At 46.1% G+C, this 26,803-nt stretch overlaps 1 protein-coding gene and 1 pseudogene across 7 annotated transcripts; both read right to left on the minus strand.

Moving 5' to 3' along the window:
* LOC141499640 (vomeronasal type-2 receptor 26-like) overlaps positions 1-26,803 on the minus strand; it is an 841,716-nt pseudogene that overhangs the window by 450,415 nt on the left and 364,498 nt on the right.
* LOC141497156 (glutathione S-transferase theta-2-like) lies at positions 7,788-26,305 on the minus strand. 7 transcript variants are annotated; one of them, XR_012471238.1, is made up of 7 exons: positions 26,000-26,305; positions 22,920-23,007; positions 21,752-21,902; positions 21,399-21,572; positions 17,470-17,679; positions 11,520-15,370; positions 7,788-8,610 (listed from the first exon to the last, which is right to left on the minus strand). XR_012471238.1 is itself a non-coding variant. In XM_074199808.1 (6 exons), exons 1-5 carry the CDS (start codon positions 26,301-26,303, stop codon positions 17,476-17,478), a joined length of 921 nt encoding a protein of 306 aa, XP_074055909.1. In that variant the 5' UTR covers positions 26,304-26,305; the 3' UTR covers positions 9,607-15,370; positions 17,470-17,475. The 7 variants fall into 7 exon arrangements, 6 of the variants coding, with proteins under 6 accessions (XP_074055909.1, XP_074055913.1, XP_074055907.1 ...); XM_074199808.1 differs by lacking the exon at positions 7,788-8,610 and having other exon boundaries at positions 9,607-15,370; XM_074199812.1 differs by lacking the exons at positions 7,788-8,610; positions 11,520-15,370 and adding an exon at positions 15,842-16,139 and having other exon boundaries at positions 21,821-21,902.

Below are 26,803 nucleotides of genomic sequence, written 5' to 3' on the forward strand. Positions count from 1 at the left end.
GACACACAGACACACACACAGACACAGACACACACACAGACACAGAGACAAACAGACACACACAGACACAAACACACACACAGACACAGACACACAAACAAATACATGAGAGCTGAAAGGATTACTGGAGTAGAGAGCTGGGGCACCAGAGAAGGCTGAGGGAGCAGAGAGGACCAGGGGAGCAGAAAAAGGCTAGGGTGGCAGAGAGGGTTGAGCTGGACCTCTAAGGGCAACCACTGACCCCTCGGCAGCAGCTCCCAGGGCCAAGGGCCAAGGGAATGCAATGGGCTTGGTTAGGATGTAGCACACTGGACAGCACCAGCACTAGGGGATCCCTTGGAGCTACCACTGAAATCTTGGAGCTGTCCATCTTCTCCTTCAAGAGGGTCAGACCACCATGCCCGAAGCACAAGAGGGGCTCAAATCGAAAAGATTTATAGTCATTCAGCAAAATAAAACAACTCTGCTTATTATAAAATATGAATTTTTCCTTAAAAGAGGAAGCTTCCAGACATACTCCTGATGCCTCAGACCAGCTGAGCTCCTGCCCACAAGATCCACCCCGTTCCTCTTCCCTCTTCTCCAGCCCATGATGCCCACCTCACCATTCATGGGATCCCTAAGGTGCAGATGAAGACACTTTGCCAATGTCTTCTCCTTTGTTTTAGTCACATTTTAAAAAAATCTGCTTTCTCTGCCTCATAAATACCAGTCACCTCCTAATCTCCCAACCCCAGCCTTAGGAGAGCAAGAAAAACAGGGTCAAACAAAGCAAAACCTCTGATTGGTCATGGTGAAGTGTTCATTGACTCCATCAGTGTTCCCTGGAGGTGGGCCCCACATTTCATCATGAGCTCTTTGGAATTACAGTTGATCATTGTAGTGAATAGATTTCCTGAGTCTTTCAAAGTGAATTGTCTTTATTATAGCTTTCGTTTTTTTCTGCTCGCTGTTAGAGTGGTTCTGCTCACTTCACTTCACATCTTTCATCAGTTCATCTAAGTCTCCAGTGATTTTTCTGAAGTCATACAATTCATCATTTCTTATAGCACAAGAGGATTCCATCTCATCCCTATACCACAAGCAGACATTCCCAAATTGAGGAGCATTCACTGGGCATTCATTTCCAAAAGAGCTGCTCCAAATCATATTGTTCTTTTGGGGAGATAAACCTAAGATCAGCATTACTGGGTCAAAGATTTGAACCCCTGTTCCATCTTGTCTCTGCCCAAAGCAGGTCACAGGATAAAGCTGCTCCTTCTTGTATTTCACAGTCACTCCCCTAGTGGGATTCTCACAGCCTTCTCTGTCTCTTACCTACTAATCTTCCCCCCTGCCTTCTCCTTTTAGGCCCCTGCCTCAGACAGTTTGATCATGCCTTCACTCTGGCACCCCCTTTACTCTGAGCCTAGAGGATCCTGGATTAGAGACACAAAAGGAACCCCCAGAAGCATTCCAGTCCAACACAGAGCAGAAATCCTCTCCACAATGGCATTGCCAAGTGCCCTTCCACTTGACTCCAGGCACTGAAGACAACCCATTCTTCTTTTAAGCCACACTGATTATTAGGAGATTTGTCTTGAATTTGAACCCAATCTGCCCCTCTGCAACTCTTTCCTCCAACCCAATTATTCCTTGTCTTTCTGGAGTAAGGAAGAGGTCTAGTCCATTTTCTAGATGACGACCTTTCCTCTTCTTTAAGACAATAGACAGGTCCTTTGCTGCCACAACCACCATCCCTCTGCCCCACATACACACAGTGTTCCCCAACATCCTTATTTACTGCGATTCCTAAATTTTCAATCCATCCTCATGGAGAGAGGGCATCCCCAATCCCAAACTCAATAAATCTAAAGGAATGGTGAAGTTTTAAATGTGTAAATCAGATGGTTCCTGCTCTGTGATCTGTTTAGTTCAATAAGGCAATTCCTGATTAGCTAACCAAATGGGCTGCTCACAGGTGGTGGCTTTCAACTTCACAAGTGAGTTGATCTCTCAAGGCCTCAAGTGGTAAGGAATTCCAGGCCTAGGGGTGCATTGAAGAGGCCCAAACTTTTGTTTGGAGTACATGTGGGGGGAGTGCCATGGGGTCTCTTCAGAGTATAGTCCTAAGTGGGAGCTTGCCATGACCTCTCCCTTAGCAATCACAGTACTGGAAAAGTTCGGCTGGCAGCAGACAACTTAGCTATAGGAGACACTGGGAACAAACATGGACACAGGTGGAATCAGAAAAAAGCCACTCAGGGCAGAAAAGATGTTTTAGAACTCAATTTCCTCATGTCAGGGAGGGATACTAGCTACGCTCTTACATTGGCTGTTATTTATTCTTAGACACCCATGTCTGACACTTCAGAACCCCACTGAGCATCTTCTGGACAAGGCGTTTCAGTACATTTCACAGATGAGGTATCTGAACCAGACAGGGTTTGGTGACCTACCCAAGGCCATGCAGCCAGTGTCTGAGGCCAGATTTGAAATCAGGAAAATGAGTCTTCATGGCTCTTGGCTTGGAACTCTACCCACTGCGCTGCCTAGTAGCTACCTTTATGGTCTTAATGGTAGACTTTCAATAACCAGAATTTATGAATTCGCCTCGAGTCCAATGTGCTGTGCACATATACATTTCACCGCCACTATATACAAGAGTTAGAGCTCACTATCCCAAGGAGCTATTTGAACCTCTTCCCCTTCTCCCCCCCTTTACTTAGCCCTACTTCTCTCATGGCACAGTCCTTCATGTCACCTTGCTTTAGGGGATCTTTGAAAGATGAAATTTCTTCCTTCCTTGAGGGGCCAAGGGCATATCTTTCTAGGATCTAGGGTCTGCACAGAGTTTATGGATGGCTTCCTGAGTCTCTTGGCATAGCTTCACTTGCAAGGTGTCTTCCACCTGCCTCAACTTGGGTCTCCCCTCAAAGATATCAAGACCCCAACAGACAGACTGCAGGAAAAACTTCCAATGCATTATTTGTCTAACTGCTACGATCTCCCACTCTATCCAACCTTTCCAATCGCTGTTCCACCTTCTTTCTAATCACCTTGACTTGCAAGCTCAGGCTCTGTTATCTCCTTTCTCCATGACCATTCATAGCCATTGGCCAAGTCTCCATTGTCCCAATGTTCCAATGAATGCTGTATTCATTTCCATGTCTTCCTTTTACATGACCACCACCTACTTAGGACTCATCCTATCTTACTTGCATGAGAGTGCGAATCCAACTTCTAACACCTGATACTCACTAGCTATGTGACCTCAGAGCAAGTCCCTTAACTCTGGTTGCTTCACATCCAGGGCCATCTCCAATCATCCTGATTCACACCTGCCACTGAACCTAGATGGGTATGGAAGAGAAAGTGAGACCAGTGACTTTGCACAGCATCCCCCTCACTTAAATCCAATTCATGTGCCTGTCATGGCATCACCTCCCTGATGTCATGGTATTCTTTTTTTTTTTTAGGTTTTTGCAAGACAAATGGGGTTAAGTGGCTTGCCCAAGGCCACACAACTAGGTAATTATTAAGGGTCTGAGGCTGAATTTGAACTCAGGTACTCCTGACTACAAGGCCAGTGCTCTATCCACTGTGCCACCTAGCCACCCCTGATGTCATGGTATTCTTCAGAACGAAGGACCTTAATCTATTTGTTCCACAGCTCTCAAAATCATCCAACTAAAATACAGGTTAACCCAACCAGAGACATTCTCTTATTCCACAATCTTCAAAGGGTGCCTATTACCTTGTCCAAATTAAATCTATTTAAACATCTCCCATCCTGTTCCTGACAGTCTGATTTCACAATATTTTCTTTCATGTAGTCTATGTCCCAGGCAAACTGACCTTTGACCTTGTCTCTGAACATAGCATCCCATTTCCATTCTCCACCTAAACACACAAAGTTTCTCTCATGCCTGGAATCCTCTCCATCTCCTCTGGAGTCCCCAGCTGCTCCCTCCAAGTCTGAGCTCAGGCTCCTCCTCCTCAATCAAGGGTTTCCAGAACTTCCTAGTGGTTAACATTCTGCCTTTCCTCCAGTGACCTTGAGTTTAGTGCCATATCTGTATCTATCTTATTTCTTCCAGTAAAAGACAGAGTCCTTGAGGGCAGAGGTAGGTTTTCAGTCCATCCCAACTCAGGTCTCATGACAGGACACTTTAACAAACACAGTTATACATCCACAAACTCTTGGCCCTCCCAGGTTCTCAATCTCCCCATTTTCCATGACCCATACACCTCTCCTCCTCAGTGACACACAGAAACATTGACCTCAATGAGCATCAACCACAGTCTTTACTTCCATGCTCATGAGCTCTGAACTTCCTTTATCTGATGATAAGCTTCTGTTAGTTCCCTCTTTCCTTCTACCTTACACTCTAGCATTTTTCTTGGTCTACACCAAGACTTTCAATTCCTAGGTTCTTGGCCAGACCATGGCTACTACATTGACTCTACTGTCCTCCTTCACTGTCTCAACCCTTGGTGAACCCTTTCAGCTCGACAAGTTCATCCGCACTCAAGTCCCTTGCCCTGTTGTCCTATCAATGCTCAAGCCTGGGTTGTTCCCACCATCAACTGCCTCTGCTCCTGTGCTCACGGTATTGAAAGGAGCCGGAGGAAACCACAAAACCCAGCTGACTGGGATACACTGCAGATTTACCTTACATGTTCTCACCTAGGCCCTTGTGGCAAGAAGGCTAGCCTTTTATACCTCACACTGCACCTTTTCTACACCACAACCACAAGTTCAACTCTTGCTAGCCCTCATCAAACTTTCCATGGGGTACCGCCTTCTACATTCACACTTGAGAGAAACTCACCTCACCTTCTATCACCAACAAAACGACATCTGCATTTGTACCTGACAAAGAGATCCCACTTCTCCCCATCTCCTCACCCCTATCACTCAGATGTCTTTCACTTTTGCTCCATTTTCACCTTGGCCTTTCTCCTTGCGAAGGCAAACCTCCCCTATATACCCATCATCCCATTCTATTACATGCCTTCTCTTCCAGGAAATTCTGTTCTCTATCATTCCCTCATATTTATTGCTAAAAAATATGCACATCTCTCCTAGTCTAAATCAGTCCTCCCTTCACTCAAACCTCAGGGCTGTCATCCTATATCTCTCTTCTTTGGAGTTCATCTCCTGGAGAAAGCAATCCACAATCAGTGTTTCCAATCCTTCCCCTCTCTTTTTGGAACCTCTGTAGCCCTGCTTCTGATTTCATCCTTCATGGGACACAATTCCCCCAAAGGTAACAGCGATTGATTTCCTCATTGGCACATCTAATGGCTTTTCTCAATTTTTGGTTTTCTTGATCTTTGTCTTGGTCTTTGTCACTTACATCCTCGCCTCCTCTTCTTTCTCCTTTCTAGCTTTGTTTGGGCTTCCATTTCTCTTTAGTTTTCTCCTTCCTTCTCTGACTCCTTAACTGGATTTCATTCAAGTTGTGTATCCTGGGAAACCCCAAATCTCTGTTCTGAGCATTTTTCTCTTCTCTCCTCAATGCCATTTCACTGGGTGACCTCCTTTGGATGCAGTAATCGTCACTATACAAGTCACAATCACATCAATTTGTCCAGCCTTAAAGTGTCTCCCGACTCCCTATCCCTGCTTCTTAGACATCTTAAACTTTTCAGACTCATTTTTTTTCCAAAAGAGAATTTATTATATCCATCCCACCTCTTTCTCCTCTCTTTATTTCCCTTTTCTGTCTGAAGTGACCATCATCCTTCCAAACATCAATTCTCAAAAATTTGATGTCATTCTCTAATCCTTGTTCTTGTCAACTCACTGCTGTCTGCCTCAGTTTCCTCAACTATAAGATGAGGATGATAAAAGCATAAGAGAAAATAGCTAGTGAATTCTCCATCTGCAGAAGAGTGAATCACTGAAGTCTGGGAGCCAGCGCCCCAAGGATCAGGACGCAATTCTAAAGGGGAGCCTGAATTTCCTTAAAACTGAAGCAACCCTGCTGGATTGGACATAAACTTGGTTCAACCAAAATTTTGTAGAAACTAAGCAAAGTATTGAAGCTATAGCTTCAACCCATCTGTCATGGCATCACCTCACTGATGTCATGGTCTTCTTAAGACCATGTACATGGGTTCTACTTGTATAGTGATGATGGAAAGATGGAACTACAGAAGCTTATCATCAGATAAAGGAATTTCCGAGCTCATGAGCATGGAAAAAATTGAGTTTGAAAAAGTTTGAAGCTATCTAAGATGGTGATTGGGGGTCAGGAGACACTTTACTGCTGAACAAATAGATCTGAGAGTGACTTATATAGTGATGATTACTGCATCCAAAGGGATGAAGGAAAATGGTTGTATGTTTTTGCCCTATCTTCAAGCTTAAATTCCTTGATGTTATGGTGTTATTAGTTAAAAGGAATTAGAGCCTAATCTCGGGCCCCAGTAATGTGGGGAGAAATAGCCAGTGAGAGCTTGAGTTGCCAGCAAAGACTTACTAGTACCTATGGGTACCCCAGGACCCGAGGGGAAGAATAATGCCAACTCTTTAGTCCCTTCTGCACTCAAAGATCAACATCCCTTCTGGTTGTTCACACACAAAGTTGCATCCGCCAACGCTGAGCCTTTCCTCTCTCTTCCCCTCATTCTGAGATGCTCCCAAACCTCACCTCTGCTATCTGACTTTCTTCAAGATTGAGCTCAAATCCTCCCTTCTGGAGAAAGCCTTTCCTGGTCCTTCTACCCCCTATCCCAAGTAATGCCATCCACCTGGTATTGCCTCCATCTGACCAGTAGATGTCCCTGCTCCCTCTCCCCTCAGAAAACCACAGGGAGGGTGGGGGGATTGGGGGCCGCTTTTTCAAGTCCATTTCCCACCTCAGTCTCCCTGGTGGCATCAAGCAGGTGGGGTGGGAGGCCCCCACAGTAACCGGTGGAATACCTGTCCTCGCTTGCTCTACCCCCCCAGCTAAAGGGTCCTGCCCAATGTCAAGGAGGAAAGGTGACAATCATCTTGTGTTCTTGCCTTGGTTTCCTTTTTAGTCTTTCCTCCCCTACTCCTTTACCTTGAGGATGGAGTCAGAGGGGAGCTGCACTTCCTTCCCTTGGGAGCCTGTTTGTAGCCCCCCCAGCCCCCCCCCCCCAGCCCTCCACACCACAATCTGTCTCCCCCACCCCCACTTTCAGACTGAAGGGGGAAGAGTTAGGACTTGGCTGGGCTGGACTCCCCCAGACTGGAGCTGAACTCGGGATGAATAGGAGTGGGCTTTGTTTAAGGCAGCATCAAAGATTGTTGGGGGAACCAGTGTTTGGGCCTGGATGCTCACCCCTAAACAGCTCCCCTCTTTTCACTTTGAAGGGGGTGTGATTAGCTTTGGCAAAGAGATAGATGGTGAGGCAGGGCCCGGAGATCAGGTCCAGGAAGAACTCCAAGACCATGTCTGCAAAGGGGCCGAAAGCCAAAGGCAACTGTCCTTGTAGATGCTGCCTAAGTGTGCCAAATAGGCTCCAGGGTAGTCTCTGATACTGGGGAGGCAGAGAGGGTTGAAGGAGGCTAAGGGTTCCTGGAGGGAGGGGAAAGCCCTGGGTTCTAAAGGCACATCTACCCTACCCTCCTGGCTCTCTTCCAGAGAGCTGACCTAGGGACAGGCCAGCCTCCATCTCCCTGGGCCTCCTTCCTTCTCCCAAGCCAGAAGTCTGGGCTGTGCCCGATGAGGATGCCACCAACCCGGCTGCCCTTTCCTTGTCCCCTTCCCACCCACCTGCTTCCCCCACACCCCCATCTAGTTCTGCTCCCCTGGCCCTCCACCCTTCCCTCCACTCCTACCTCTCACAAAGGATCTGGAGGCTGAGGCCTTCCTTCATGAATTCTCTGCCCTTCCATTTGCTGCCTGTGAGATCTGGGCAATTCTACTTATTCTCTTTCTCCAGGCCTCAGTTTCCTCATCAAGAAAATGAGGGGATTGCTGGACTAGTTGGAGGGCTTATAATGTTTGTTCCAGGTCTGAATCTATGATCCTATGTCTGATAGAAGGACTCAGAAGGGGGGGGGACAGGAGGAATAGAAAAACAGATGGACAGGCAGATGCAGACACAGAGGTACTTGTTAATGGGAAATCATCCAAATCTTTTTTTTTCAAAGTTGGGATCCTTTGAGTGACTTCTGGACAGAAGATCCCTCCCCCCACCCCCTTTCTGGACCACAGAACTTCTCTCTCCTGGCAAAAGAAGAAAAGGAGGTTCTGCTGATGCCTTTTGTTTTTCTTTCAACGTCATTGCTGCAGAGACACCAGCCCCATCTCCTTTCTCAGAACAATCCCTCACAGCTGGGAACAGTGTAAACCAGATGAGCAAAGTACCTGGATACAGTAGTGCCTCTGGCCAGGCAGGCCCCTTCTTGTCTGTCCCGGTAGCATCCCTACTGGACGCAAGGGGAGTTCTGGAGGTTTCCATTGACTTCTGTTTACAGACACTTCTGGATGCTCTCTGTAGCAATCTCTTAGCATGGTTCTGCTTGCCTGGCTCTCTGGGAGCCCAGAGGAATTCCCATCCTAGTGGCCGTTTGGGGGGAGCAAATCATGGGAAGCAACGTGGACCCTAGGAGGCACCGTGCTGTAAGCATTCATTTGCTTGAGAAGTCTGAGAAATTGTAAGAAGTAAGAACTCAAAGTTATTTGACATTTCAAAGTTTACAAAATTCATCGGATTCTTAAACCAATCCTAGATGCAAGTGTTTGGTTTCCCAGCACTCCCTCCCCCAACACTGCCTGCCCCTAAGACTTCCCTGTGGAAGCAGAACTGCCCAGCTGAGAAGTGACTGGGTTAGAATTGGAACTCAGCTCTTGCTAACTTCAGTTCCACCACTCTATCCACTGCAGCACTCGGGAATGTTTTAAAACCAGAAGCTAAATATTGTCTTTACATGTAATTGGAAAAAATAATATTAAAATAATGATATACTGAAGTTTATTCAGTTATTCCCCAATTGATGAGTGCACCCTCAATGGCCAATTTTTTACCATCACAAAGGGTCGCCATAAATATTTTTATACATGTGGGGCATTTCCTTTTTTTTTTTTTGTAAATTTCCTTGGACACAGATCTAGGAGTGTTATTGCTGGATCAAAGTGTTTGCTCAGATTTATAACCTTTGGGGCATAGTTCCTAATTGTTCTCCAGAATGCATCAGTGCACAACTCCATCAACAGTACACTAATGTCCTTATTTTCCTCATTAACATTTGTCATTTTCCTATGCTTTCCTTTAAGGCAATTTCATAGGCTGGGGCAATGTTTTAATTAGTATTTCTTCAATCAGTAGGGATTGAGGGTATTTATTTTTCATATGACTAGAGATAGCTATGATTTCTTCCTTTAAGAACTGCCTCTTCATCCTCTTTGACCATTTATCAATCGGGGAATGACTTGTATTCTTATACATTTGGCTCGGTTCTCTATATATTTGAGAATGGAGGCCTTTATCAAAGAAACTTACAGGAAAATTGTTTTTGTAATTATGGTTACTAATGCTATATTTCTCTCCATCCTACTTTCCCCCTTTTTGTCCTTCTCTCTCTCTCTTTTCAATTTGTCTCTCCTTAAAACTGTTTGGTTGCCCACCACTCCCTTCCCCCCAAATCCCTCCCTTCTATCAGTCTCTCCTTCTCTAATATCCTTCCCCTCTTCTTTCCCAGTGTAATTAGCAGATTTCTATGCCCAACTGAGTCTTGGACACAATTCTGACAAGATTGGGGTTCCACTGTCTACCATTCCCAGATCCAATAAGCATCTGGCATTCAGTCTGTCCACAGACATTTAGGTTTACCTTTTCCCTTCTCTCCCCTGACTTCTGGATGCTCTCTGTTGCAATCTCTTCACATGGTTCTGCTTGCCTGGCTTTCTGGGAGCCCGGGGAAATTCCTATCCTAGTGACCATTTTTGGATTACAAATCATTGGAAATAAACTGGGTCCTGGGAGGCACCATGGTGGCTTGAATGGAAGGTTCTTTGCTCCTAAGGCTTGAGGAATATGAGAAATTCTGCTTCCCCAGGGTCCCCACCTCATCCAGCTCTATTCCCCCTGCCCTGCATCCTTCCCTACACTTCTACCTCTCTCCTTTCTGCACACCTAGATTGGTTTTAATATATTTTCTTCAATTACATGCTAAAATATTTTTATCAATTTTTAAAAAATTTTGAGTTCCAAATTCTATTCCTTCCTCTATCTTTCTCCTCCCCACTGAGGAGATAAGCAATCTGATACAGTTTATACACATGTAAAATAATTTCATATTAGTCGTTTTATACAAGACTTGAATTTTTAAAAAAATAAAAAGAGAAGGAAAGAAGAGAAAGAGACAGAGAGGAAGGAAGGAAAGGAGGGAGGAAGGGAAGGAAGAGGAAGGAAAGAGAAAGAGAAGGAAAAACAGCATGCTGTAGCCTCTATTCAGACAGTTTCAATTTTTTCTCTGGAGGCAGATACTATGCTTCTCTATTAGTTGTTTTTGTTTATTTTGGATCATTGTTTTACTGAATATGGGTAAGTCATTCATAACGCTTCATCATAAAGCTTTGCTGTTACTGTGTAGTTTCTCATTTCACTTTGCATCAATTTATTGAAGTTTTTCCAGGTTTTTCTGAAATCCTATCCGTCATTTCTTTTAACATGATAATTTTCCATCACAATCATATACCACCATTTTTTAACCATTTCCCATTGGATGGGCAGCCCTGCAGTTTCCAATTTTTTGCCACCACAAAAGAGCTGTATAAATATTTTTGTACAAATAGGTCTTCCCACCTTTTTTTGATGTCTTTGAGCTACTGATCTAGTACGGGTATTGCTAGATCAAAGGGTATGAAAAGTTCTTGGCCATATTTCACATTGTTCTCCAGAATGGTAGAATCAGTTCACAATTCCATTAACAATGGATTAATAATTTTAGACAAGAAGACTTAACATAGCAGGAGCTTCTATTATCCTCAAGTGTCTCCTCCTTCCATTCCATCGAGCATGTAGGTCCTAAAGATTACATCTTAAAGTACAGATCTGCCTGTGTCAGCACCATCTACTCTGCAATCTCTAGGAATTCCCTATTACCTTCAGGATGAATTCAAGTCAATAAACATATATTAAAAAGCTACTGTATTCTAGTTGCTGTGCTAAATTCTGAGGAGATAAAATAAGAAGAAGATAGTCCCTACCTCCAAGGAACTTAGAATCCAATAGCCAAAGACAATATCCAAAAAGAAACTAGAGGTGGGGTGGGAGCACCATAGGGTATCCAGCCTGGGGGCATGATGTTCTGAAGCCAAGAAAGGGCCACTAGTGGAGAATGGAGAGTTAGTTACTTGGAAGGTTCTGAACCCTCCCAATGAAGTGGTTGGTTGGTTCTTGTCCTTCCTTATGGAAGAAGACCAAAATGATATCACAATATTTTAGATAAATTATGGTGTGGCTGATCAGACCAATATGAGCTTGGAATGCTCTACCACAGGTTGAGCACAAATAATCCATGTGAATCCCTGGGATGGATACTCCCAACTTACATATGTCAGGTTTCCTTTGAGCTGTGTCCCTTCTTCTTTGCTCATCAAGGACAGCCCCCTCATGCATTATGCTGGGTGGTCTTGTGCCAGTGTCTCCAAGGCAACACAATCAGATCCAAAGTTCTTAAGAGAGACCTTAGGATGTCCCTGTATTACTTCTTCTGAGACCCTTGTGAATGCTTGCCCTGTGTGAGTTCTCCATAAAATAATCATTCGGCAACCATACATCTGGCTTTCTAAGAGCATGACCGGTCCATTTTAGTTTCACTCTCTGTAGTAATGTTGGAATGCTTGGGAGTTTAGCTGAGGAAGGACCTCAGTGATTGGGATGTTCTTCTGCCAGATGATCTTTAGAATCTTCCTATGACAATTTAAATAGAAGGATTCATTTTCCTGACTTGGCACCAGTAGACTGTCCAGATTTCACAGGCATATAGCAATGAGGTCCAAACAATGAATGGCTCTGTAGACCTTCAGTTTGGTGGTCAGTCTAATATCTTTTCTCTTTCATGCTTTCTTTTGGAGTCACCCAAATATAAGGATCCTCTGTCCACCAGGGGATGGATTCGGCTCAGGGGAGAAAAGAAAAACACATTAACACACAGGTGGGGAATATCAGCAGGACAACTGACAGAGCCAGTTTATTGAAGACATTAAACAGTTCTTCCAGAAGAAAACCACAAAATTAGCATACAGGATAAAAACAATGATGTAACTTTGTTATGGGCAGCATTTAACCCAACAGGATGTGACCCAGGTCAAGAAGTTTGGAAATAGGGCTAATTGAATATTGAGGCCAAGAATGACACAGTTGTGTTATACAATCAGAATTCTGTGGAAGCTTTTAGCTCAAGGGTCAACAGAGCTCAGGTTATTTTGACCAGATTTGGCCTCTTGACACCAAACTCACTTGAGCAGCCCCTACACCCAAATACTGAGCTAGCTCTGGCAATGTGAGTGTCAACCTCATGGTGGGTCTCCTTGGAAAGGTCAATGTCAAGGTAAGTGAACTTGTCCATGGAACTTAAAACTTCTCCATTTGCTGTAATAGATGGTTCCACCATATGGATGGTATGATGCTGACTGATGGAGCACCTGTGTTTTCTGGGTGTTAATTGTTAGATCAAAATTAGCACAGGCAGCAGGGAATCGATCCATACTTTGTTGCATCTCAGCTTCAGAAACTGCATCTACAAATGCACAATCATCTACAAACAGAAGATCATGCACCAACACTCCTTCTACTTTGGTCTTGGCTCGTAGCCTTTTCAAGTTGAAGAACATGCTACCAATAGACATGAATTTATTTAAAGCCAATGACCTATGGGGCATCTCAACTACCCAGTGCTGATGGATACATATTGATTAATGATAGGGACATGATCCAGAGAGATGGACTTCCATACTGTTCTTAACAGACCATGATCTGTCAATGATGAATCTATTGATGGTTTACCTCATTAAAGTCAATCAGTCCCTAGCTGATGTTCCAACTGAAGAAGAGGTTTGGAATTCCATTAGGCTCCTTTCAAGTGGCAAAGCTCATGGTCTGTTTCAATTCTAGCTGAGATCTACAAGTTGAGGGTCTATTGCTCATATAAAAGCTGACTCAAATTTTCCAGGTTATGTGGCACGAAAAGATTGTCCCCCCAAGAATTCAAGACTGCCTCCATCGTCTATCTCAATAAAGGTAAAGGGCATTGATTGCCTTGTGACAATCACAGGGTATTTCTCTTTTAGTCATTGCTGGTAGGATACTTGCCAGAGTCCTTCTCAATAGGCTGGTCCTTCACCTGGAAGGTGGTCACCTCTCTGAGAGCAGTATGACTTTAGAAAGGGCTGAGGAACTGTCAAATTGGTGTTTGCTGCCCAATAATTCTGGGAAAAATGAAGAGTAGAGCAGAGGCCTGTTCATAGTGTTTGTAGTTCTGACCAATGCCTTTGACACTGGGAAGTTGGGAAGGTTTTTGGAAAATTACATCAACATTTGATTGCATGAGATCGTATGCCAATCTGATGATGACATGCATGCTTAGGTTCTGGATAGTGAACAATGCTCTGGAAATTTCTTGGTCACCTATGGAGTGAAACAAGCATGTGTTCTTCCTCCTTTGCTTTTTAGCATGATCTTTTCAGCCATGTTATCAAACCTTTCACGAGGATGAATATGGCCTCAAGGTTAGCTACTACACTGATGGCAACTTCTTTAACTTGAAAAGACTACAAACCAAGACCAAAGTGGAAGGAGTGACACATGCATCAATTGAATATAAGTGAGGTAGAGTTGCACAAAGTCATCTGCCTCACTCTCTCCTCCAAAGTCATCATATATAACCCCGGGAAAGTCATTTAAACCTGATTGCCTTGAATCCAAGGTCTTTTCCAGTTGTCTTGATTCATATTTGGCCACTGGACCCAGATGGCTGTGGAGGAGAAAGTGAGACTGGTCACATAGTACAGCACCTCCCCGACTCAAATCAAATTCCTCTCCATGAAGACTTTGAATGACCTTTTTTGCTCCACCCTCTAGCCCATCAACCAGAGGGGAGAGGCACCTGAGGGAGTTTAGAAGGTGTCACTTTGCATGGTGATTCCATTTCAAGGGATCAGTTTATCCTGGGAGAAGGGATGGTGTTCTCTAGAGTGGAAACCAAACAGAACTGCTAATGGGAAATGAAGTAGGTTGAATATCAAATCCTTTGATTGGTACATCAGGTCTTTCCCAACATGATTCTGTCTTGCTTTCCTGGATCATGATGACTTTGGAAGGGAGAGTGAGGTGGGTGTCTTCATGCCTCACTTAAATCTAGTTTAGGAACCCCAAAAAAAGACATCACTCATAACCATCCCTCAAAGTCCTGTAGTGACAGACAAGTGATGAAATGACAGTGCGGATCCACTGGGAGCTGGGGTCACAACCCTGTACATAGGTGGTCCAGACCACTGAGAGCAGCAGTGAGGTTCCTCAACTCCCAGGTGACTGATCAGTCCTTTTAAAGATCCTAGTTCTCATCTTCTGATGTGAGGAAGAGGCTAGAAAAGTGCCTTAAACCTAACCCTGGCCTGATTACTACCACTTACAGCAGATGGGAATCCCAAAGTGTGATTGAGACACAAAAATTCTCATATGGACTATTTGTACCCAACTGGTGGTAGAGCATTCTGAGCTCGTATTGGGCTGATCAGCCACAGGTGGACACATTGTCATTTGTCTCAAACATAATGATGTCACTTTTTTGGTCTTTGGTCTTTGGTCCCTACCAGGAGGAGGAGCTTCATTACTCCTGGCTCTTCAGAGAATCAGATGCTTTTTACACATGGATTTTGTAAATCATCATTGAGATGTGTTGTAGAGAGATGGGATGAAGGGAAATGGATCCAGAACAAAGGTTCTATTATTCCCCAGGACAATGTATTCTCTCTGTGCCTCAAGATGTAGAAAGGGGAAGGCCTCAGGAGGAAGGAGGTAGCATGAGAACTGTGCCTCATCCGACTTCTAATTAGAAGTGGATGTGGATAAGCCTTAAGACAGACAAAGTCTGGTGTGGGAGCCAGATGCAGAAGGGGGGACCAAAGTTTCCTCTAGCTGTCTAGGGGTCTGGGCTGATTCCTTTGTCCCAGGAAGAGGAGAGAAGCTCTTGGATCAGAAGGCTGCACTTTCAAAACTTGAGATGTTGGTTATGAGACTTTCATCCAGACAATTGGCCTTCCTCTGATTACTGTTGAGGGTTCCAATGTCTACATGCTGCTTTGGCAGAGTTCATTTCATTACATAAATAGAACAGCAGACTTTGAGAGGTCAGAAGCACTATCAGGTGGTATCTCAGGGGCAGCAGTGCTGGGTCTGGAGTCTGAAAGACATGAGTTCATATTCATTCTCAGACACTTATAAGCTGGTGTCACCTTGGGTAAGTCATCTAACTACTGTCTGCCTCAGTTTCCTCAAGTGTAAAATGGGACTCATAATAGGAAGTATATCACAAAGTTACCTTGGTATGAGAAGTATTATGTGAAGATTTACTACTATTAGTGATTATTACTGATCCTCACAACAGTATGAGGAAGAATTATTGCTATTTTTATTTTGAATTTACTCTTAGGGATTAATAGTAAACTGTAAAGCCTGTAACTTTACTGTGTCCTTAAGTCTCTGAGAATAGATGGTTTGATGTGGGCAGAGAATGGAGAAACCTGATGGGGAAGGATGCTTTTCCAGTTTTTTCCCATAAACTGGAATGGAGACCAAGAGCTGATGGATGAGCTGTGGCATTTCTACAAATTTCCAAGAGAGGAAAGAATTAATGACCAGATGAATGAAGAAATGAATGAAAAGATTTTATTGAATTCTTACAGACATCAGGCGCTATGCTAGAGGTGTAGAATACAAAAATAAGCAGGGAGACTGTTTCAGTCATCAAAGAGCTCACATGCTCATGGGGGGAGACACATAAAGGGGAGTTGGACCATGATGGGGCATGGGGCCATATAGTTTGGAAAGCATTGGGAAGTGGAAGGAAACACTGTAGAGAGTCTGCTGTCCCTGGGGCAGGGTCCAAGATCTGGAATGACCATGAAGAGAAGGAGGATGGACAGAGTACAACCAGCCATGTCTGGAAATGCCTGAGGACAGATCAGATCAGTGCCCTTGGCTGGGTTAGAATGGACTGAGTGTGTGTGTGTGTGTGTGTGTGTGTGTGTCTGTGGCATTTCTTGTTCCTTCAGTTCTTCAGTTCATAGCTGGCACTAATCTGTCTTCAAATATTTGTGAGTCTGCCATGTGGAAAAGCAATTAAACATGATCTCACAGGTCAGGGAGAGCAGCAATGAGGTTGCAAAGAGGCAGATTTAGGATGAACCTACTAAAAAATCATCTGACTCTTAGAGCTATCTGAAGCTTTGGAGAGACTGTGTCCAGAGTGAATTCCCCATGACCAGCCATCCAGCAACTGGATGAGCATCCCTTAGAGATGGCAGAAAGAGGCTTCCAGGTTGGGTGTACATTAGACCAGGTGGGCTCCAAACCAGCTCTCTCCCCACTCTTCCAGGTATGTCTCTGTCCATGCTGAGCCCTTTGAGGCTCTCAATTCAATTAAAACTCTTCTCTTTAAATCACCATCAAGGCAAGGAATTCCCTTCAGTTTTAGTGTTGGATTTTTTAAAATGAGATTTTACATTTATTTGTGTAAAACCTATAATATAAATTCCCACTCTGACTGAGGATTCCAGGTTACTGAGATCTTTTCCCTCGAGGGTTGATGGCTGGTTCACTGATCCTTTCCTATGTGTGGAGATGAACTAGGCAATAAGCATAGGTAGAAGAATTGTTTGCACCATCTATATTTGTTCTCCTGAGCACAGATGCATGCGTGGAGGTGTGGGTGCTGGTTATCACTTTCTACAGAAAGAGGTGGTATCCATGGGTGCATCTGCCTGCAGTATATGCCATCACTGGGGTCATGCATTGGAGGATTTTGATCTGGGGAGAAATTCTAAAACAGAAACAGATCTGGCTGAACAGGTCCTTAGTTGCTTTACTCCTCCCTGACTGGGGAAGAGCTAGGCCCTGGTCCTTCCCTCTATCCATCAGCGTCTGGGAAGAGATGAGGCTGCATAAGGAAGGAGAATCAGTAGACTCTTTTCTTGAGGGTTTCTGGGTCCCACAGGATAGGCACTGGGGACTGCAGAAGAGCTGGCTGGTTCTCAAGGGATAGGAGAATGGGATATGAGGGGAGGGGAAGCCAAGCTTAGACCCTGAACTAAGAAGCAGGTAGAGAATGTGGGTGTTTTGGGATTCAGGCTTAGGAGGCTGTCCCTGCAGATACTGATGACATTTCTGGGGAACAGAGGCAAGGTGCCAGAAACTCCTCCTTCTCTTCCACTTCTCCTCACATTCATTTTGCCTCCCCCTCATTTAGCTCTAGTTCCCTCATCCCACAGCCCTCCATCTCACCTTGTATTAGGGGATCATTGACATACGTAATTTCATCCTCTCTTGCATGGCAGAGGGAATGTCCTTATAGGCACTGGGATCTGCGCAGAGTTTAAAAAGGGGTTCCCGGGTCTCTTGGCACAGCTTCTCCCCCAAGGTTGCTTCCACTCGCTTACGCCAGACTGCCAGCTTGGGTCTCCCCTCAAAGACATCAAAACCACAAGAGACAGGCTGCAGGAAAACATCTCAAACTCAGTATTTCCCAAACTGACATCATCTTCCCACTGACTTCTAACTTTGCAATTGCTGATCCACCTCCCTTCCAAACCCTTTGATTTACAAACTCAGGGCCATCACTGACATCTCTTTCTCCATACCCCTTCATAGCCAATCAAAGGGGCCTAAGTCTCCTTCCTCCCATCTTCCCCAGAAATGCTGCATTCATTTCCTTATCTCCTTCTGAAGTGGCCACCGTCCATTGGGGACTCATCTTCTCTCACTTGGGAAATGCCCAATGCATCACCTTCTAATCCATCTGCCCAGCAGCTCCCAAAATCATCCTCCTAAACTATAGGTTAATCCTACCCAAGACACTCTCTTGCCCAACAGCCTTCAAAGGTCCCTCCTGCCTTGCCCAGAGAATATTATGTAATTAAAGCCCCCAGATTGGGATTTGAGCATTTTCTGTCATGGTCCTCACAGTCCGATTTCACCCTACTTCCCTTCATGTTACCTGGGTTCTAGGCAACCAGACTTTGAACTTGTCTCTGACTTTAGCATCCCTTTCCAATCTCCACCTAAATGCACACAGTTTCTCCCACCCTCTTCATCTGCACCTCTGGAATCCTCAGTTCCCCCCTGCCAAGTCTGCCCTCAGGTTTCTCTATATCAAATCTTTCCTGAGTTCCCTTGTAGTTAGGACTCTGCCCTTCCTCAAGTCACCTTGAATTTATTATCTTTTCTGTATCCACAAAGCATCTTCCAGCAAAATAGCAAGTCCTTGGGGGCTTTCTCTCTATCCCAACTCTTGCTGTAATGCCAGGCCCCTTTCCATACATATTTATATGTCTTCAAACACTCAGCCTTCTCAGATTCTCAATCTACCCATTTTCCATGACCCATACCACTCCCCACCTGAGTTAGACATGGAAATATTCAAACCACTAACCTCACAGTGCTTTACTTCCACATTCATGAGCTCTGAAATGTCTTTGTCAGAAAATAAGCTTCTGCACTTCCATCTTTACCTCTTCCTTACACTCTCCAACATTTTTCTTGGTCTTCACCATGGTTCTCAATTCCTTGGGCCTTTACCAGACCATGTCTATGGCATTGCCTCTACTGTCTTCACTTCACTACCTCAAGCAAGATCATCTACACACAGATCCCTTGCCCTGTGGTCCCATAAAAGTTCTAGGCTCTTAATGACTCACCCCTGGATTGTTCCCACCATTAACTGCCTCTCTTTCTATGCTCAAATTATTGAAAGGAGCTGGAGGAAACCAAAAAACCAAGCTGACTGGGATACTCTCTAGATTTCCCTTACATGCTTTCACCTGGTTCCTCACTACAACAAGGCTATTTCACATTTCCCAAAATGAGTTGACTCTCATATTCACCAAAGTCACAAGACCAAACCTTTCTGTCCCCCATCAAACTTCCCATGGGATACCACTTTCCTCACCCTCCCTTGAGAAAAACTTAGCTCATGAAAACTTTCCTTCTTTCGTCATAGAAAAAAAAATGAAAATCCTATTTGTCACATTTGCCATTGACAAAAGGTCCCACTTTCCCCTACCTCCATACCAATGTTACTCAGATGTCTTTTCCCATTATCTCCATTTTTACTCTTTTTTCCTGTGATGAGGTGGCCATTTTCCTTGCCAAGGCAAATTCCACTACATCCATGTCATTCCATCCTTTCACATGCCTCTTCCAGGAGATTGGGACCTTTATCATCTGAACTTTCGCTACACTTCAACCCACCCTACTTAGTCATCTCTATTGTCCACAAACATACCTCTATCTCTCCCATTCTTAATCAACACTTCTCTCAAGCCTCACTGCTATCATCCTATATCTCTCTACTCCTTTGGACTCCTTGAGAAAGCAATCCATCATTAGTACTTCCATTTCTTCCCCATCTCCATTTGGAACCTCTGTCGTCCCACTTCTGATTTCATCAGGCAAGTGAATCAATTCTCTCCAAAGGCCTAATGATTTTTCTCAGTCTTCATCTTCCTTGACCACTTGAATTCTCTCCTCCTCTTCCTCCTCTTCCTCCTCTTCCCTGGTATCTGGGCTCCCATCTCTCCCGGGGTCTTTTCACCCTTCTCAGTCGCCGTTACTGGATTTCATGCAGGTCGTGCTCACTGAAAACGCCCCAAGTCTCTGCTCTCAGTTTTCTCTTCTTCCTCTAGGCTATTCAACTCAGACCTATTTCATTCAAATGTACTTATTGATCCTTAAATTCTCTCCCGACTGCCAGCAGCCAACCAGCTCTTGGACATCGTCAAACATTTCTAACTGAACTTTTCCAAATAGGATTCGTTATTTGCCACAGCCCCCCTTTACTTCTTATTTTGCATTTCTGTCTGAAGTGAACATCATCCTTTCAGTTACTCAGTCTCACAATCTTGATGTCATTATCTTCTCTTTCTTCCTATCATTTAGTGACTGTCTGCCTCAGTTTCCTCAATTGTTATATAAGGATAATAAGAACATCTCCTCCAGGGTTATTTTGAGAATCAACTGACATATTTATAAAGTTCTTTGCAAATTTTTGAACATTATATAGATGATGGATATGAGCTATTATTCTTGGTGCAGAAAGTAGATTTTCCATCTTTAGGAAACTGAGATACAAAAATCTGGTTCCCAGAATCCAATCCTGGTGTTTCAACCAGCCCCAAATCAGTGCCTCAAGGATCAGCAGGCAACATTTATGGGACCTTTCATGGTCCCCAAACCAGAAAATGAACTTGGTTAAACCAAGGCAATGTGGAAACTAAGAAAATGTTGGACCTATGGCCCTCAAAGAATGAGATGGCAAAGAGGAGATTATGTCCCAAAGAGATTAAGAAAATTTTTTTCATATGTTCCTGCATTACCTTTAAATTGAAAAAAATCTCTTGATGATATGGGGTTAAATAGAATAAGATGGAGAATTATTGGCCTCAATAACATGGGGAGACTCAGCCAGTGAAAGCTTAAACTGACAGCAAAGACTTACCAAGTCCTTTGTGACCGAGCTTGTCAAAGACATAGTAAGGCAGAACATTCTCTTCCCAGGATCCCAACCCTTTACATACTCAAAGACTAACACCTCATCTATTGGCTATTCCTCACACACAATACTGCATCTGTCAACTCTGTGTCTTTCTCCTGCCTGCCCCATATTCTGGGATGCTCCTCAACCTCACATCAGCTTCTTGGCTTTCTCCAAGATTCAGCACGAATCCGCCCTACAGGAGAAAAAATTTTCCTCGCCCCTCTGGCCCTTGGCCCAAACAGTGCCTTCCACCTGGCATTGCCTCCAATTACTCTGGAGTAGAGTAGACAATTTGATATTTCTGTATGGGTTCCTCCATTCTAATATTTAGTATCAAGAGAGCAAGACTATGGTTTGGCCTTTGGGACACATTCGCTGACTAGGAAGGATTTGTTGTAATTGATAATGATGATGATGAAGAAGATAACACCTCCTTGGGACACAGTTTCCTCATCTGTCTAATTCTGCCTGGGTGATATAATCACTTGAAAGAATGGCTTGAGGACTGCAAACCATAATGAACAGATGGCTGGGGTCTGGGTCTCCCCCAGCCTCAAGGAAGGAAGCTACTGAGGAGCTTGGAGGCTGGACTGAGGTGTTCACTTCTGACTCTGGACAACTCCCCTTGGCTCCCACCTTCCCCACTTCCAGTTCCAGGCCAGAGTCTGTCCCCCCACACCTGCATCAGCTCCTCCAGAGCCAACAGATCAGCCAATGAGATCTGGTCACCAGTGAGGAAGGGCTTGTCCTTCAGAAACTTCTGCTCCAGGTGTTGTAGGGATCGGTTCATGAAGGCGATGTTCCTGTCCACTTTCTCCTTGGGGACATGGATATCGATGAGAGGGCCCAGAACCTGGCAGGGTTGGGGGACAGGGTTTAGTCTCAACTCCACACAAAAGATCACTTCCCCAAGTCCAGCTGTGCCCACTTCCCCACCTGAAAACTTTAAGGCCTGCAATAGAGGCACAAAGGCCAGAGTAGGTTGGGAGGACTCCCTTGCCTATCATCCTAAGCCCAGGTCCATAGTCTTACCCGAATCCATAGCAATACACCAAAGATGCCTCGAATGGAATCAGAGTGCCAAGACACATATTCTCCTACCCGAGCCTTGGCCTGCAGGTCTGAAGGATCCCAGTGAGCTGGAGTCTTGTATTTCTGACTCAGGTAGTGCAGGATGGCCACACTATGTGGGGAGGAAGGACAGCCTTGGACAGGGACTCCCACTGACCCCTTCCCAGTATTCTCTCCCTGGTGCCTTCCTGGAGTACACTTAGGCTTCATAGGGGGGCGTCCTCATGCATTTCCATAAAGAAACTCCTCTGAACGATTGAACCACTTCTTTGGTCATTTCAACCAAAGATTCTTGTATAATTCTTCCTAACCAATTGTGCTTGTGTGCTTTGTGTGTGTGTGTGTGTGTGTACAAAGAGTAGGTTTCTTAAGGGGTGCAGATAGAGGACATAAGACAGTATGGTCTCCCCCAAAGACCTACACTCTGGCTCTTGGCTTTCACTCCTTGGCAGAGCCAAGAAGGTCACTGGATAAGTCAACCAAAAGCCTTTGAATTAAACCAGAAGAAAAAAGAAATTTGGTCAACTTCTCACTGTAATTAGAGACAAAGCCAGAACTAGAACCAGAACCCAAAAGTCCTCTCCACCCTAAGGTCCATCCATCATACATCACTTTCTTTGTCTCTGTCTCTCTGTTTTTCTCTCTTTCTCTGTCTGTCTCCTTCTCCTTTTCTCTTTCTCCTTATACTCTGGACATCTCTCTGGTCTCCAAGAAACCTGAGATCATGTAGGCAAGGTAAGCCGATATACAGCACAACCCTCGGTCTCTCTGTCTCTGTCTCTGTCTCTGTCTCTGTCTCTGTCTCTGTCTCTGTCTCTGTCTCTCTGTCTCTCTGTCTCTGTCTCTCTCTGTCTCTGTCTCTCTCTCTCTCTCTCTCTCTCTCTCTCTCTCTCAATCTCTCTCTCTCCCTCTAGTCCCTTCCTTTCCCTCTCCTTCACTCCCCCTCCCTCTTAGCCCTGCACTAACTGCACAACCTTAGCCAAATTTTGTAAACCCTACAACCATTTATCACCCCCAAAACCTCTCAAAGACAGATAGTGAAGATAAACATCGGAATTAAAGGACGGTGTGACTATAGGAGAGCATGGGGACAAACTAGGGGAGCTGGGACCAGGGCCAGGAAAGGTACCTTTCTGCCAAGGTAAAATCTCCATCTTTCAGGACCGGCACTCTCTTCACACTGTTCACTTTGGCAAAGTCATCAGTCAAGTGCTGCCCTAAAGACAGAGCAGGTGGGGAAAATGAGGCAGGAAGGGTCCTCTCCCCTGCCCTCCAGGGGAGGTTCTTGGCGCCTGGGCGCGCTTACAGGAAGCTGAGGTGCTGGTCTTCCAGCTTTTCAGCATGGGGTAGTTGACCTTGATGTGCTGGGGAAGCACTGGGATTGCTGGGATCTTCCTCACTCTTTAGGGCTCCTCACTCTAGTGGGAATGCAGGAACAATTCCACCTTAGAACGTAGGATTTTGTGGATATTCACCCATCTACAGTAATGTTGGGCTCTGTGATGCCACACTGGCAGAGATGCCACAGTCATTTTCTATTTCTTTCTTGAGCTTATTTGACATGATCTTTGCCCATGGGATCTCTTCCTCACTCTGCTCAGGTAGTGCACACCCTCTATTTAAGGAGGGCACCCATGGTAGCCACCTCAGCATTTCTCCCTTAGCCACCCCCTCCCCTGACATGCAGCAGGCCTCCATGCCAGGTGCCCTCTTTCCCTGTTCAGTTTTTCCTTCTGTTTCCTTTCCACTCTGAGCCCCTTCAGCCCCTTTCTTTGTGCCCCCCCCCCAGAATTTCTCTGACTCTTTAAACTTTGCAAGGTGCTTTGAATGCATTGACTCCTTTTTCCTCACAAGACCCTTGTCAGGTGGGTGACATTGTTGTTCCCCCTTGCACCAGGGGGAAACCAAGGCTGAGAAAGCAAACTGCTTGCCCAAGGTCACACAAACAGTAACTAAGGAGGGGTTGAACTCAAGGTCTATCCTCTTCCCACTGGACCACCTAGCTGCCCAGCAGTGAGGAAAACCAGGGAGACTTGTGGGATTTTGTGGGGAGAAAGGTTCATTACTCTGATTGGGAAAGGGGCTTTCTCCAGTTCCTAAATGTTAATGACTTGGACTGAGTATGACAAGTCTGAATTGATTTTTAAAGTCTACATTCCTAGTTTGCAGTTAAAAATTTTTAATACTAGATGTGTGGCATTCCCAGGCTGATGTTTTTTAAAGAGAAGCTCAAGTGTTGAATCCTCTAAATAAAAATGAGTTTTATATCAGAAAAAAAGAACTATAGGACTGATTGCGCAACATGGGAGACACTGGCACAGGACCACCCAGCACGGAGTGCCCCGGTCTCTGAGGAAGGCAACATTGAAGTAGCTCAAAGGAAACCTGACAAGTAAGGGTAGAGTCCCCACCTCAGGTGTTGCCAGGGACTGTCTGTGCCCAACCTGTGAAAGAGCATTCTGAGCTCCCATTCGTCTGATCAGCCACAGTTGCACACTCCGCAGTGTCTCTGACTTAGTAACGAGGCCACTGTGGTCTTCTACACAAACAGAGGTGAAGACCCAGCCAACCAACCTCTTCCCATGACCCCCCTTCTTGAAGGAAGAATGTTTAAGTAGGAACACTTCCTCTCCCAACCCTCTTTTCTGCCTCCAGATTGTCAGCAGAGCCTTAGTTTCCTATTTCTGCCCTCTTTGTCCTTGTCCCCCCAGCTTAGCTAGATTGCACATTTTGGGTTTCCCCACTTAATCCGATGATTTTCCCACTGATTGTTTTCAGAAGAATAACTCCTTGACCAATAAAGGAAAGTTGTTGAATGTGGTCCTGGCATTCAAGGCTACTCCAAATGATGGGAAGCCATGGGATCTGTTGCTTTGGAAAGCTAGGCAGGGAAGAAAAAAGGGAGAAATGGAGGAAGAAGGAGGGAGGGAGGGAGGAGGGGAAGATGGGGAGAAAAAGAGGGAGAGGGAGAGATGAAAAGGAAAGGAGACTAGGGAGCCTGAGGAAAGAGAGTTTTCTCCAGAAGATTTTTGGGATACACAAGGGAAAGAGAGAGACAGACAGACAGACAGACAGACAGACAGACAGACAGACAAAGACAGAGAGACAAAGAGAATTACCTTGAGAGATATATCAGAAATGCAAGCCTTGAGGTTGTCTGATGAAAAGCCTGCAGGATTTGGGGGGGGGGGGGTTGGGGCCTTTGTCACTGTCTGAGCTGCAGGTTCCAGCCAATCTCAGCAGGAGCACCGGGTGGCTAGAGATCTGGGTTCAAGGTTCACCTCAGACCCAGATGCCTGTGGCCTGATCCAAGTCCCAGAAACCGTGACTGGCCCCAGACAGCCCTCCAGGACTCTGGGCACCAGAAGTTGTGGAGCAAGGAGTCTCTTGGGGGCCCCTCCTAAGTGGCAGCCTGCCCTAGATCCGGGGACCCCCCTACTAAGAGGTGACTTTGGGTTCACTTTGGTGTTTTGAATTGTCTCTCTCGTTGGGGAAAGCAATGGTCAGAGAGGCCAGGAAGGTGGCACAGTAGGCCCAGCTCCCCCCAGGCCCATTGGGATCCTGAGGGGCCTGAGGCAGCCCCAGCTCAGCCACCCCCAGATCTGAGGTCCACGCTGGGCTCCGGAGCAGGAGAGAAAGCCGGTGCCGTGGGGGCAAGGACACCCCTGGGAGAGCAGGGGGTGGAGGCAAGTGCGGGCAGGGCAGGGAAAAGTGACCGTGGGAGGCAGGAAGGGGGGGATGGCCCTGCACCCCCTCTCAGAAGGCCACAGGGGAGGGGCGGCTCTGCCAAGCCCACCTCCTGCCTCAGCCACTCTTTGTCCCTCCCTGGTGGCATCAAGTGGGGGGGAGGTCCTCATAGTAGGGGGGGCCCATCCTCACCTCCTCCAACCCCCAGCTAAAGGATCCCCCCAAATCCCAGGGAGCTGCAGGAGCAAAGTCCCTGGCCATCTTGGGTTCTTGCCTGGGCCCCATTTGGGCTCCCGTCACAATCATTACCAAGGGCGGGGGGAGCTGTCCTCAGTCAGCAGCTGCTCCCCCTCACAGCCCGCCCTTCCCCCTTTCCCCCAGTTTTAGTCTAAGGGGGGAGGGAAAGAGGAGGGACCTGATTGGACTAGACCCCCCTGCCCCGCAACTGAACTGGGGGTGGGTGGGGGAGGGCATTTTTAGGGGGGACCAAGATGGTTGGGGGACCCATGGTCTGAGGCTCACCCTGTAACAGCTCAATGGGCTTCACCTCGAAGGGGATGCGATTAGCCTTGGCAAAGAGGTAGACGGCCCGGCAGGGCTGGGAGATCAGGTCCAGGTAGAGCTCCAGGCCCATGGCTGTGGGAAGAGGCGGTCCGAGGGGTGCTGATCTGGTCGAGGCGCCCCAAGATCCAGGCCTAAGTAGGTCCTGGGGCAGCTCTCCGCCCCCCGGGGAGACCAATGCAGAGGCTGGGAGGCAGAGCGGGTGGGAGTGACCCGCCTCTGGGCCCATTCCCCCCCCCCCATCCTCTCTGGGCACCAGGCCCATGGGGGAGGGGGCAGAGCAAGGAGGCCATAGCCCTGGGGTTCTGGACCTGCCCACCCCCACCCGACCCACCCCTCGCCCAGGCTCCCTGCCAGAGGGCAGACCTGGATACTAGAGATCCGAAATCTGGAGTGATTCATTCAGTATCATTTTCTGCAGCTTCCTCCAGCAGCCTGAGGAGGAGTGAAGGGAGCAGGTGTGGGGGGAAACCAAGGCTGGCACTCGGCAGGAGAAGGGGGCCAGGTGCCCATCCACATCATTTCTTAAGCTCCCTCTAGATCCCTGGGGGTTTCCTTTTTCTTCAAAGATCACATAGGGGAGACCTTCTCCATGTCCTTAGCCCATCTCCACTGGTCTGGAAGCTTTCAGGCTCTCTGAGCAGGGGATCCCCCGCCTCGTAGGTCTCCCCTGGATTGGACTCGGGGCCAAGCACCTTTAGAACGTGTACTTCAATTGGAAGGTTGTCAGGACAGAGATAGAGTTCAAGGGGAGCTCTGGGGCCA

Source organism: Macrotis lagotis, chromosome X, assembly GCF_037893015.1.
Source record: "Macrotis lagotis isolate mMagLag1 chromosome X, bilby.v1.9.chrom.fasta, whole genome shotgun sequence".
NCBI lineage: Eukaryota > Metazoa > Chordata > Mammalia > Peramelemorphia > Peramelidae > Macrotis > Macrotis lagotis.

What these genes read in the sequence shown, in the direction of transcription:
- LOC141497156 (XM_074199808.1), bottom strand. Translation starts at nt 26,303, where the DNA reads ATGGGCCTGGTGCCCAGAGAGGATGGGGGGGGGGGAATGGGCCCAGAG. An exon ending in GTGTATTGCTATGGATTCGG is followed by an intron (nt 21,573 to 21,751) that starts GTAAGACTATGG and finishes CAACCCTGCCAG; the next exon opens with GTTCTGGGCCCTCTCATCGA. An exon ending in CTCTGGAGGAGCTGATGCAG is followed by an intron (nt 17,680 to 21,398) that starts GTGTGGGGGGAC and finishes GTTTTCCTGCAG; the next exon opens with CCTGTCTCTTGTGGTTTTGA.